At 37.4% G+C, this 12,257-nt stretch overlaps 1 protein-coding gene, 1 long non-coding RNA gene and 1 pseudogene across 3 annotated transcripts; all 3 read left to right on the top strand.

Annotated features, from left to right (window-relative positions):
* The first annotated feature begins 128 nt into the window (after positions 1-128).
* Positions 129-5,450, top strand: LOC111491439 (homeobox-leucine zipper protein HDG5-like). Its single transcript, XM_023140355.1, has 12 exons — positions 129-321; positions 545-727; positions 808-989; positions 1,078-1,195; positions 1,622-1,810; positions 2,244-2,726; positions 2,804-2,905; positions 3,000-3,212; positions 3,454-3,622; positions 3,704-3,972; positions 4,246-4,341; positions 4,445-5,450. Exons 2-12 carry the CDS (start codon positions 590-592, stop codon positions 4,919-4,921), a joined length of 2,436 nt encoding a protein of 811 aa, XP_022996123.1. The 5' UTR covers positions 129-321; positions 545-589; the 3' UTR covers positions 4,922-5,450.
* Positions 5,451-5,954: 504 nt separating this feature from the next.
* Positions 5,955-8,956, top strand: LOC111491443. Of its 2 annotated transcripts, none has more exons than XR_002719703.1 (3): positions 5,955-6,068; positions 6,163-8,675; positions 8,770-8,956. It is a non-coding gene; the product is annotated as an uncharacterized LOC111491443 (long non-coding RNA). The 2 variants fall into 2 exon arrangements; XR_002719702.1 differs by having other exon boundaries at positions 8,797-8,956.
* A 125-nt stretch (positions 8,957-9,081) lies between these two features.
* Positions 9,082-11,197, top strand: LOC111491442 (annotated as a pseudogene).
* The last annotated feature ends 1,060 nt before the right edge of the window (positions 11,198-12,257 follow it).

Genomic DNA, 12,257 nt, shown 5'->3' on the forward strand with positions numbered 1-12,257 from the left:
AAAAAAAAAAAAAAAAAAAAAAAAAAAAAAAAATTACAGAAGGTGGATATTGGTTGGACGGTCTAAATTCTGAACATTAACGGTTAAAAAAAAGAAAATTTTTGGGGACAATTATTTTATTGTCGATGTGTTCACATTTGTAAGGGCTCAAAGCTCTCTCCTTTTCTGCAAAATGTGAGATTTTTAGTGAGAGAAAGAACAAAACAATGGATGTCTTTGTTTTGTCTTTGTGGGTCTAAATTTTAACACACATTTCTTCTTCTTCTTCTTCTTCTTCTGTTTATCCATTGGAAACCACCGACAGTGAAGAGAGAGACAGAGGTAAAGCATGTTTTATTCTCCTTTTTTTTTGGGTATTTGTCACTGAAAATCTCTCTTTCAGTGTTTTTTTTTTTTTTCCCCTTCCGAAATGAAGAAAAAAGGTAAAAACTTTGTCCATTTTGGAGGAATTTTCATGGGGTTTTAAGGTTTGATTCTGTTAATATCTTTGCATGCTCAGAATCTAAGCAGTTCTTTGATTTTTTTTAATATTATTTTGTTGCAGGTTGGTGTCTAAAGCAACGTAATAATATTTATATAAAGGAGAAGAATGTATGGGGATTGCCAAGTGATGTCAAGCAATATGGGAGCAAACATGGCTTCCTCTGAATCTCTCTTCTCTTCTCCCATTCAAAACCCTAATTTCAACTTCATTTCCAATTTCCACCACTTCCCTTCCGTCGTTCCTGTAAGTTCTTAATTTCCCCTTTGTTATTTCTTCATTTTTTTTGTGTTCTTTTCAAAATAGTTTGGATTTTTATCTCTCAGAAGGAAGAAAATGGGATGATTACGAGAGGAAAAGAAGATATAGAAAGTGGGTCTGGAAGTGAACAGCTCGTTGAAGAAAACCCAGGAATTGAAATGGAAAGTAATGATAATATTATTCTGCAAAATCAGAAGAAAAAACGCTATCATAGACATACTGCTCGCCAGATCCAAGAAATGGAAGCGTAAATTTCTCCTTTTTTTTTTTCTCTATTTTAGCTTCGTTTTTTATTCTTACATTTGAACAACACCAACGTTTGTTGCTTTTGACAGTTTGTTTAAGGAATGTCCACACCCAGATGACAAGCAGCGGCTCAAACTCAGCCAAGAACTCGGCCTCAAACCTCGCCAAGTCAAGTTTTGGTTCCAAAATCGAAGAACCCAAATGAAGGTTTGTAAATAAATTGAATCTGATCGAGAATTCGAACCTCTAACCTTTGAGCTATGTTTTAGGTGAAATCATGCAAACCCATTTAATATTTCAGCTCAATTCTCAAGAAAAGTTCTTATTAATGGTCCCATTGAAGAGCCTTTTACCCTAAACTGGGAACTGGGTACCCATTATGATGTTTACATAAAATATAATTTTTTTTAAAAATTAGATCTTTATAAGCTCCCATGGTTGTCTTCTTTCTTTTTACAGTCTGTCCTTCATTAATGTGACCCTGTGGTTGCTGTATTTATAACCCTAACTGCTCAAGTGTCTGTGTTTCCCAATGGCATTACAAATTAAATGCTCTCCCTTCAACTTTTAACTGTGTTTTAGAGGCTTAATTTGTGGTTAATTTAGTTTAATTTGATTTGATTTGTTTTTCAGGCACAACAAGACAGATCGGATAATGTGATACTTAGGTCTGAAAATGATACCTTGAAGAATGAGAATTATAAACTGCAAACTGCCTTAAGAAACATTATATGCCCTAGCTGTGGAGGGCAAGGTATCCTTGGAGAGCCAAGCTTGGATGAACAGCAGCTTCGCCTTGAGAATGCTAGACTTAGAGAACAGGTAAACGCGTTCATTTTTCACTTGTTAGAACTAGACACTAGGTGATGTGCCAGCGAGGAAACTAAACACTGAAAGAGGGTGGACATGATGCGGTATGCCAGCAAGGATGTTGGGCCCTGAAAGGGAATGGATTGTGAGATCTCACATCGGTTTACCGAGAAGGTTAAACCTTGAAAGGGGGTGGATACGAGGCAGTGTGTCAACAAGGATGCTAATCTCTGAATGAGAGTGGATTGTAAGATCCCACATCATATGTGTTTTAAAAACCTCGAGTAAAGTCAACGAATATCGGCTAGAAATGGACTGGATAGTTGCATATATTTTAATATATGCAAATTTAAATGATATTCAAACCCTAAAAAAAGGGATTTGTATGGTTAACAATATTCATATACAATTTGATAATAGTGCTTCAAAATTCTTATGTTGACAGTTGGAACAAGTTTGCTCCTTCACCTCAAGATACACTGGTCGTTCACTCCAAGTGATGTCCTCCACAGCTCCCCCTCTTATGCAACCATCTCTTGATTTGGACATGAACATATACTCAAGGCAATACACAGAGGCCATGGCTTCATCCTCCGAAATGATGCCACTGGGGTCGATGCTCCCGCCCAACGCCGCTCACTTCCCAGAAGGCGGTCTATTAATTGAGGAGGAAAAAACATTAGCTATGGATCTTGCTATATCGTCCATGGCTGAACTCGTGAAGATGTGCCGCTTAACCGAGCCGCTTTGGATTCGAAACAGCGAGAGCGGTAAGGAAGTTTTAAATGTAGAAGAACATGCCAGGATGTTTCCATGGCCATTGAACCTCAAACAACACTTGATGAATGAGTTTAGAACCGAAGCCACTCGTGATAGCGCCGTTGTTATAATGAACAGCATCACTCTTGTCGATGCCTTTCTCGACGCGGTAAGTTTCTTAATATAATTTAGCGCTGTAACACGAAAAATTGAGGGTTCTTTTTGAATTGGGAATTTGATTTTCAGAACAAATGGATGGAGTTATTCCCTTCACTCGTGGCCAAAGCAAAAACTGTGCAAATCATTTCATCAAGTGTTTCAGGCCATGCGAGCGGCTCCCTTCGATTGGTAACAAAATCAAACCATAAAAATCCACAAGAACTTCCAATTCTTCCCATCTCCAAAAAAGAGTAACTTTTCTCCGTTTTGGATTTTGTTTTAGATGTATTCCGAACTTCAAGCTCTTTCTCCATTAATTCCGACGAGGGAAGCCCATTTCCTCCGGTGCTGCCAGCAGAACGCCGATGAAGGCAGCTGGGCAATTGTTGATTTTCCGATCGACAGCTTTCACGACAGCCTCCAACATTCATTTCCCAGATACAGGAGAAGGCCCTCCGGCTGCATTATCCAAGACATGCCCAACGGATATTCAAGGGTAAAATTTAATTATCAAAAAATGAAGGAAAAAATTAATCTTTTATTACTTATTCTTTGTTGGATGATGAAAGTTCCATATCGGCTTATTTAGGGAATGATCATCGTTTATAATCAAAGTATAATCAAATAATACTCTCCATGTTGACATGAGGCCTTTTGGTGAAGTCCAAAGCAAGTCATGAGAGCTTATACTCATATCATACTATGTTTAGAGTCGTGTTTTACCCTTTATCTCGTAGGTTACATGGGTGGAGCACGCAGAGATCGAAGAGAAGCCAATCCATCAAATATTCAATAATTTTGTTCATAGTGGAATGGCTTTTGGGGCGCATCGCTGGTTGGCTATTTTACAAAGACAATGCGAGAGAATTGCAAGCCTCATGGCTCGAAACATTTCTGATCTTGGAGGTTCTCTCTCTTTTATGATTCTTTTTAAACTTTAATTAATAAAACCATGTTATGTAATGGTTTCTTCGGGGGTTTTTTCAGTGATACCTTCACCAGAAGCAAGACAGAACTTAATGAAATTGGCCCAAAGAATGACCAGAACTTTCTCACTTAACATAAGCACCTCCGGTGGCCAGTCGTGGACGGCGTTGTCCGATTCTCCTGATGATACCGTCCGTATAACGACCCGAAAAATCGTCGAGCCTGGCCAACCTAATGGGGTTATTCTTAGTGCTGTCTCCACCACTTGGCTTCCCTATCCTCATTACCGTGTCTTCGATCTTCTTCGAGATGAACGACAGCGATCTCAGGTATATTTTAACCTTTTGATTTAAGATATAAAGATATTTTTGAAATATATTTTGTTGTATAACGGTAATTAATTAGTTATAAAATATATTTTATGAATTAGTTACTATATTTTTTTTAATAAATTTTAGCGGGTAGTCATATTTAAAAGTGGTGAATATTAGTGAAGATTGAACTTTCGGTTTCACGGTTTGAAGTCTGTTTCCCGTTCTTGACATATATTAATTCCGTAAATTTAACGTTTTATCTATGTGGTTGAACATGGATGGGTTCAGCTGGAGGTTCTTTCCAATGGGAATTCGTTGCACGAGGTTGCTCACATTGCTAATGGCTCCCACCCTGGAAACTGCATATCTCTGCTTCGTATCAATGTGAGTTTTTCATGTAAATGCCAAAAAATTTAGGCTAAAATTTTAAAGTTATTTTCAATATTCAGCCAATTTTGTTTGATGGGAGCTACACGAATATTTTCAGGTGGCCAGCAATTTCTCCCAGCATGTTGAGCTGATGCTGCAGGAGAGCTGCACGGACCAGTCTGGCAGCCTCGTCGTCTTCGCTATGATTGACGTCGATTCGATTCAGTTAGCCATGAGCGGAGAAGACTCCTCCAGCATTCCCCTCCTCCCCATAGGATTTTCCATCGTCCCCGTTGTCGGTTCGACTGCCGATGGACGCCTAGCATCATCGCCACCCAAGGACGGTGCTACTAATGCTGCAGTTGTCAACTCCGGCTGCTTACTTACTGTCGGCCTGCAAGTTCTAGCCAGCACCATTCCATCGGCGAAGCTCAACCTGTCTAGTGTAACCGCCATCAACAACCAGCTCTGTAACACGCTCCACCAAATTAACGCTGCTCTTGGCTGCAGCCCAACTCAGCTCGAGAATGCCAATACCGCTGTCGACCAGAATACTGCACTGCCGCTGCCGACACAACCGCCACCCAAGCAATAAGCTCCGTTCGCATGGTTTGGAAAGAATGAAGAAGCTGTCAGCTCCCAATTACCCAAAATCTCCCTCCCTCATGCCACCTTGACGTAGATTCCGAGGGTAATTTCGGTAACTTGAAAAAAAATGCTAGGGTTTGAGCGGGAGATTGTGGATAATTGGGGGAGAGAGAGAGAGAGAGAGAGTAAATTAGTTTTAAAAAGTGTAATTAATTATAAATATAGTAAGTAGTAGTTTTTGGAGGGTAAATAAGAGAGAGAATAGGGTAAAAAGGTTTGATGTATGGATGTGGATGAAGGTGTAGGTTTGTTGTGGAAGTCAAGAACGCACCAGATAAAATCCTTGATCTCTGACAATACTGTCAGAAAGTGGGGCCCTGTCCAGTCAGCAAGGTTTGTGGTTCGGGCATTGACTTCTTCTGCTTAATGCTGTGACTATCAGACGGCGTCGTTTCGCTTGCTTTTCAATTCTTATTTTTATTAAGATGAATCATTACGACTCTAAATTTAATGCTTTTCGTCAATTTCCTTTTCTACCCTTCTTCAATTTTATCCATAATATTTTAGAATTTGATTTTTTTTCTTTCAATTTTAACTTTAATATTTCCATTTTTCTGCTTAAAAAAAAAAAAATCAAAATCAATTTTGAGTTCCTATCCTATTTTTTTTTCATATCAATTCCATGGGTTATGGTATTAATGTGATGTATTTAATTTATGAAAATTACTTTTGATAAAGTTTGAACCATATTCTTAAATAATTATGGTAAAGTATATTTTTTTAGACATTACTTAAAATGTTGAAACATGTCATTTGAAATGGTGTGCATTATTTATACTTTAATCAAATAGCAGAGATGGATAATAATGTATAGTTAGGTACATTCTATTAATGATATATTGGTTCATAAATTCTTATCGATTTAAAATTTTACAAAAAAAATTAGTGATACATCTTTTACATTAAGCTCGTACGAATTTTGTTAAAAAGAATATTCATACACATTTTATTTTAAATAGATAACCATTTAAATTTTACAATTTGCAAACTCAAAACCTCAACTAAAAAATCACATATTACGCTTCTCTTTTTTACTCCTGATCCTTCCCGCCAGAAACTCGCCTTTCCCGCCGGGAAACCGCTTCCACCTCCGGGTACGTATTCGTCTCTTCCGAATACCGCTGATCATTCTCATTTTCCATACTCTTTTTGCTCTGATTGATTTGAGAATGGCTTTCGATCTCCAAGTACCTAGTCTTTTTCGGCGAAGTGATCACATACGGAGGCGTGTACGGAGTGATTTCGGCATGAGATGGTACTGATTCCGACTCTTTGTTTTTTTGCTCTGAGTAAGAACTTTCTTGTAGCCACACAATATTGTTATTCGCTTCTTTTCAAGCTGATCGCTCTCTTTCCTCATGTTCGCTGAGATCTTGTACATTGTTTGGTTTCAGAAAAGTATCAGAAACGACAAACAATTTCTGTTTGCGTTCTTCACTAAAAAATTCTTGCCTCTTTTATGCAGCTTTCTGACTCGCAGAAAGTCTAAAGAGGAAATGGTTGAGTGGATGAACTTTTCTCCGGCTCGAAACTTTAGAAACTCTTTGTTTTTATCCATCTATTCATCTAATTTTGAATTTAATTTTCAGTTGTGTTTTTCCTCTAAAACTAGGACGCTGGACTTCCGTTTGAACTGTGAAGAACTTAGTTGTATTTTAAAACAGATTTATCATAATATTATGTTGAGGTCGAACGCTTGAATTTTAGCAATATCTTATTGAACTGTTGTTTTCATTAATTATAATTCTGTCTCGTGCGGTACAAGTTCAGGTGCACTTACTGGTGAACATTAGCATGTTGGTTTGCCTCTGCTCTGTCTGTGTTCCGTGATAAGAATTGTAACTGACGTGCCTGAGTTTAGCTGATATAGTTTTAGATGAAGCTCGTGAATCTGTTCGATTAAATGTTTTTTTATCCAACTTCATCAAGTGAAATAGGTAATAACTGCAATTCTACAAGCCTTGTTCCTCAATAGCTTCTCAAGTTCAAATATCTTGTACAAAATCAAAACTGAAATTTAGTCCTTAGCTAGTTGTACAGCCACATTTGCTATTTCATCCTGATTATAGTGTTGACGGGTGGAAGGACGAATCTACACTTCCAGAGAGTCTAAAAATAGCATAGAGTTTCTTTAACGAAAAAGGATTCAGCGAATGAAATCCGAAGCTGTTGTTGGAACAGTTACCGTAACAAATATGTTGATCAGAAGTGACGGAGATGCTTTAAGAGCTTCGATATCTCGTGGCAAGAAATTTCACGACGATATGGATTAATTTTCCTGTCCAAATGGTCCTTCTAATAGGAATAAAGACTTTTCAAAGAGAAAAATGGATAAGTTTCACTGCAGTGATCTAGAATGGATTGATGAGATTCCAGATGTCCCGTGTATCATCCCTCAGAAGGGGAATTCGAGGATCCTCTGGTTTATTTGCAGAAGATTGCTCCGGAAGCCTCCAGATTAGGCATTGCAATCCAGATATGGTCAGACACCCTATTTTTTTCTATGCAAATCATAATTCCATGCCATATCTTAATTTTTTTATGGATCTGAGAGCTTTAAATGATAATATTTTAGTTAGGCATTGCAATCCAGATATGGTCAGACACCCTATTTTTTCTATTCAAATCGTAATTCCCAGCCATATCTTAATTTTTTATGGATGTGAGAGCTTTAAATAACAATGAATGCTAGCTAGGCTTGAAATTTGGGATGTGAGAGCTTTAAAACATCAAGTTGTGTTCACTCGCATACTGCTTTGAAATTTGGGATATGCGGTATTAGTGGTGGAATAGAATTTGGTTTTGGTTATTTTGTGACGTTTAAAAATATTACCTATTATTTTTGTTTAAACAAACGCTTCTCTATAAAGATTACGGACTTCGCTGAAAATTTTGAAGTCAAGACTGATCACTTTAAATGTTTGAATATGTAATTGTCGTTTTCAATTCCTCAATACGTTTGATCACTGCCTTCTCATTATCACTTGGCTTGGTTTGTCAGTCAGTGATCGTTCTATGTATTTTGTTATATTGCTATTACACAGCACAAATTTCCACACTTGGACATTGTGTATAAACGTAATGTATCATATGCCTGTTGACCTAAGACCACTTATCGTATTAAATTTTATTGATTTCGTTAATGCATAATATAGATGGCCATTTGCATTGTTAAATAAACAGTGTGGATTAATTGTTGATAGCTGGTGAGCCTGTGACTACTTGTGATTGTGTGGGATGAGTCACTTTGTTTTTAGTTTTCTTTCTTGGTTGAGTTATAGACTTGCCTTTCTTTTGTAGGGATTTTCTCTTAGCTCTTCTATCTCTTCTGTAAGTTTTCGAAGACTTTCATCATTCCCGCTGAAATATTTTCATGACTTTTATACTTCCACAGACCTTTTCCCTTATTCACATAATCAAGGTTTCGCCCGTTTTTAATCATTTAATGGATTTGTTCGGTACAGAGGCGTTCCAACCGTTTTAGTGCTCCCATTTTTCAAAACATTTAGTCTGAACATTATCAAAATGTGTCCTTAAATTATCGTTAGCAATTCTGGATAAACTGAGCTTCATACAGGTTGAACTAATGAGACATGATACTCCGAAAGTAGCAATGCTTTAGTTTCTTACATGACTTGGGTTGGATCCTTCAGGGAATTACTGAGCCAATGCTATATATAGGAGGATGGTTTCCTGCATAGGTACGTTACCAAAATAGTCAAGATTTTAAGTAATCAGTACTACCCCTGGGATGATTAATTATTTTCATTGTTTCTTTATGGTTCCTTTGTGGAGCATCAAAAACTTGGTATTGTGTTCCAGATGATGCGGCTTTGTGATTTGAGAACGTTGTCAAAGAAAATGTGTACAGGGAGGATATTCTGTCAGCAAATGGTGAGTATGGAGCTTTTGATGTTCTTTCGGGAAAAACGGCATGTTTCCTCCAAATATTCTGCTGAAGAGTATACCATGCTGGCTTTAGTCATGATGAGACATTCTAATCATTATCCTGTATTGTTTTTTTCTTGCACCTTATCCAATTATCGACATTTTTTCTTAGTTTGTAACAGGCAGTCTTTTCTTTTTCCTCTTCAAATCTATAGGCTTCAATTGTGGTGAAGCTGTGAACTTCGCCATTAGCTATTGGTTTCCTTTGGGTACTCTGGCTAGCCAGTGTATGCCCTTCTTAATTGAGTTCCTCTACTCCCTCGCGAAGAACTTTTGTGTAAAGAAGCAATGCTTCTACACACAAATTTAGAACTTGAAGATTCAGTTCATTCATTCGTGGATCAGTCTATCACCATTCCCTCAAGCTATCTCTTATGAGTCCGATTCGCTTCCACAATTGTGCTCGGTAGTTGCTCATGAAATCCACGGTGTGAACGGGGATTTCTCCAAGGTCCCATGGTACTATCCTCTGCAGTGTATGCATACGTCTGTTGCAGCTGTTATGCACATCATGTGTGCCTTTGCCATGGTATACTTCCTCGTTTTCTGCTTGAAAAATATGTTTGAAATCCTATCAAAAAATGAATAGAATAAATTGAAATGTTACACATATGTTTGACATTTTGTTTAAAAATGATCGACCTCATTTATTTTTTCTTCTGAATGATGTATGTTTATATTGGGTCGTTGACTCTTTTGGCGTACAAAACTGACAAAAAGGAACGTATCACTTCGAAACTTTCATGTCTATCGATTTATTATCATCTTGAGGCTGTTGACTACAGCCTGCAATGAAGTATATATATATATAGGCAGGATTTTGGCGAGTGGCGCCGCTGAAATACAACTGAAATGTCTGAGACTTCACGACGTCCAAAGCCAAACATTGTAAGATTTTGCTGTTTTCTTGAGATCTGGTTTTCGTTTCGTTTACAAAATTATTGAGATTTCTTAAAAAAAAAAAAAAGGATTGGAGGAAGGCCCACATTTTGATTTAACTGAAGTCTCATCTGTTGCTTCCTTCCAAACAGATACAGAAGCATGCTTATAATGAATTTGGGAATTATGAAACCCCCAGTGTTTCTCAAGTGTCGTGTTATACATGCGAACCTTTTCCTTCCCTTCAACCGGGGGAGAACTGTTCAAGATCAGCTATTCGACCTCCTGGGGACCATAATGATGATGATTAGGACGCAGAGATTTTAAGGGTTAAGCGTCAATCGTTGAGGATGAAAAGAACATCACAAATGATAATAGGACAAAGCAGCCTGCTCAACAGGTAGGGTACTTTGAATAGTGTTCAGTTAAGATCTAATTAAGTATCTAAGATTTTTTTAAAAAAATCTTTCTTTATTTGAATTTTCATTGAAGTTAAGATTATATATGCACTGTATGGAATGCTGTAAATTAAATCTTGACATTCATAAACTGAAAGGTTTGATATTAATTTTGACAAGAATCTAAGATGATTGAAAGCTACCTAAAATCAGTTAAGTTGTTGCTCAGTTCTCAAAAGAAAAAAAAAGGGCATTTAGTATAGAGCTTCATTCCTTAACTTTCTTTACAAAGTTTTCAGACGTAGATTCTGCTCAGAACTAAAATCCTGTAGTCGTCTTTTGGTGGTAGTATGTTTGAGTAGCTTCATTGTCATTGTTTAACCTTCTTTCCTTTTCAAGTATCCACATTTGAAATAAAATAGGGTTCAGTCTCCTTCATTGTTTGTAATGTTAATGAAGCAATAGCCATTTAATTTTTTTTTTTTTTTTTAATCAAACTATATACATATTTTTTTCTTATTAAGAACAATTTACCCAAATCTTTCGCGAGCCTGCTGAATATTAGAAACTAGCCATTATTCCGACTGATTTCACGTGTTTCTTTCTTGTAGGGTCTCAAAAGATTGAAAAAAACTCCATCCACATGCAAGGTGTGGTAAATTAAAGTCATCGGTTTGTTGTAAAGCTGACAAGTCAGGTTTCAAAGTATTTCGTACTAGTAAAGATGGTGTCTTTGTAGATAGATCTAACAGAACAACCATTCCCATCTCTATAAAGTTCAAGAGATTCAGCATTAAGGAAGCAAGGAGTAGACAACAGCTTGAGCACCACAGGAAAGAAGTGTTCTGTTATGAACAGGGAAAACACCTCACACCAACCTCTCTCTGCTGTTGGCTGTGGGCCAAACCGCCTTAAAGTCAGAAGTCCTGCGTCATTCCTGGGGTCTCACCCCAGGCTGCATTGAATCTTTTGGTTACAAGGTAGTGTCCAGCAATCAGGTTAGTGATCCATCCGCACTGCAGTTTACTTTTCTGCCTTATTTTTATAATATTATTCTCCCTAATTGGGTCTTAAAGATACAAAAAAAAAAAAGAAAAAAAAAGGAGAGCCTTCCTGCAAGGAGGTGATGATATTAGGAGACACTGGGTAAAATTGATATGTAATTAGATCAAGATGTCATCAGGTATATATTCTGGCCAAATTTCATGCTGATTAACAGGTAATACCACCTGCATGTTAAATAAAATTGACTCTCTGATTCTCATCTTCTTTGTCATTATTTATTTTTGTTGTCAAACTAACTGAATAACATGCAGAAAAAAAGCCTGTTTTTCTTCCCTCATGTATTAGGTGAGCCCCGCGCTTCTGCTTTCCATCAAATGCTTGTCTATGGGTAGCGCTATTCAAGTAAGTTGGTCTTCTGAGTTAGGAACATCTGAATTATTTAATTTGGATTTAAGTTATATTTTAGCTTCTCGACTCTTCAATAAAATTTGTTGGCTTCTTAAATTATATATACATATGGATAAATGATCAATGAAAATAAAAAACTTAATTTAGGACCAACCATAATTTATAGGGTCAGAGCCTAAACATAGTTTATATATAACTAATAACTTTCGGCTATTCCGTGTTTTCTTGTAATGAGTTGGGCCTTGCTATTTAATATGACCACAAGGAGGTACATTACTACCAACTATGAGCCCACCTCTACTCATAAAACAACCCTTCTTTCAGCTATTTCACCACATGGGGAAAAGATTGGTAAACAACCTAATTTATAGACAACATTGATGGAAACCATCAAAATTACTACTCTATCATGTGGTCAGCATTGTTTGAAAACTAAAAAGAAATTACCATCCACTAAGAGGTTAGAATTTGAAGATGAAAATACATAAATTTATAATTTGCTGGTAGAAATTACAACAAATAAACAACACACGTTTATTAGAAAAGGATAACCCCCCCCCCCCCCCCCCCCCCCCCCCCCCCCCCCCCCCCCCCCCCCCCCCCCCCCCCCCCCCCCCCCCCCCCCCCCCCCCCCCCCCCCCCCCC

The sequence above is a fragment of the Cucurbita maxima genome, unplaced genomic scaffold (assembly GCF_002738345.1).
Source record: "Cucurbita maxima cultivar Rimu unplaced genomic scaffold, Cmax_1.0 Cma_Scf00016, whole genome shotgun sequence".
NCBI classification, from domain to species: domain Eukaryota; kingdom Viridiplantae; phylum Streptophyta; class Magnoliopsida; order Cucurbitales; family Cucurbitaceae; genus Cucurbita; species Cucurbita maxima.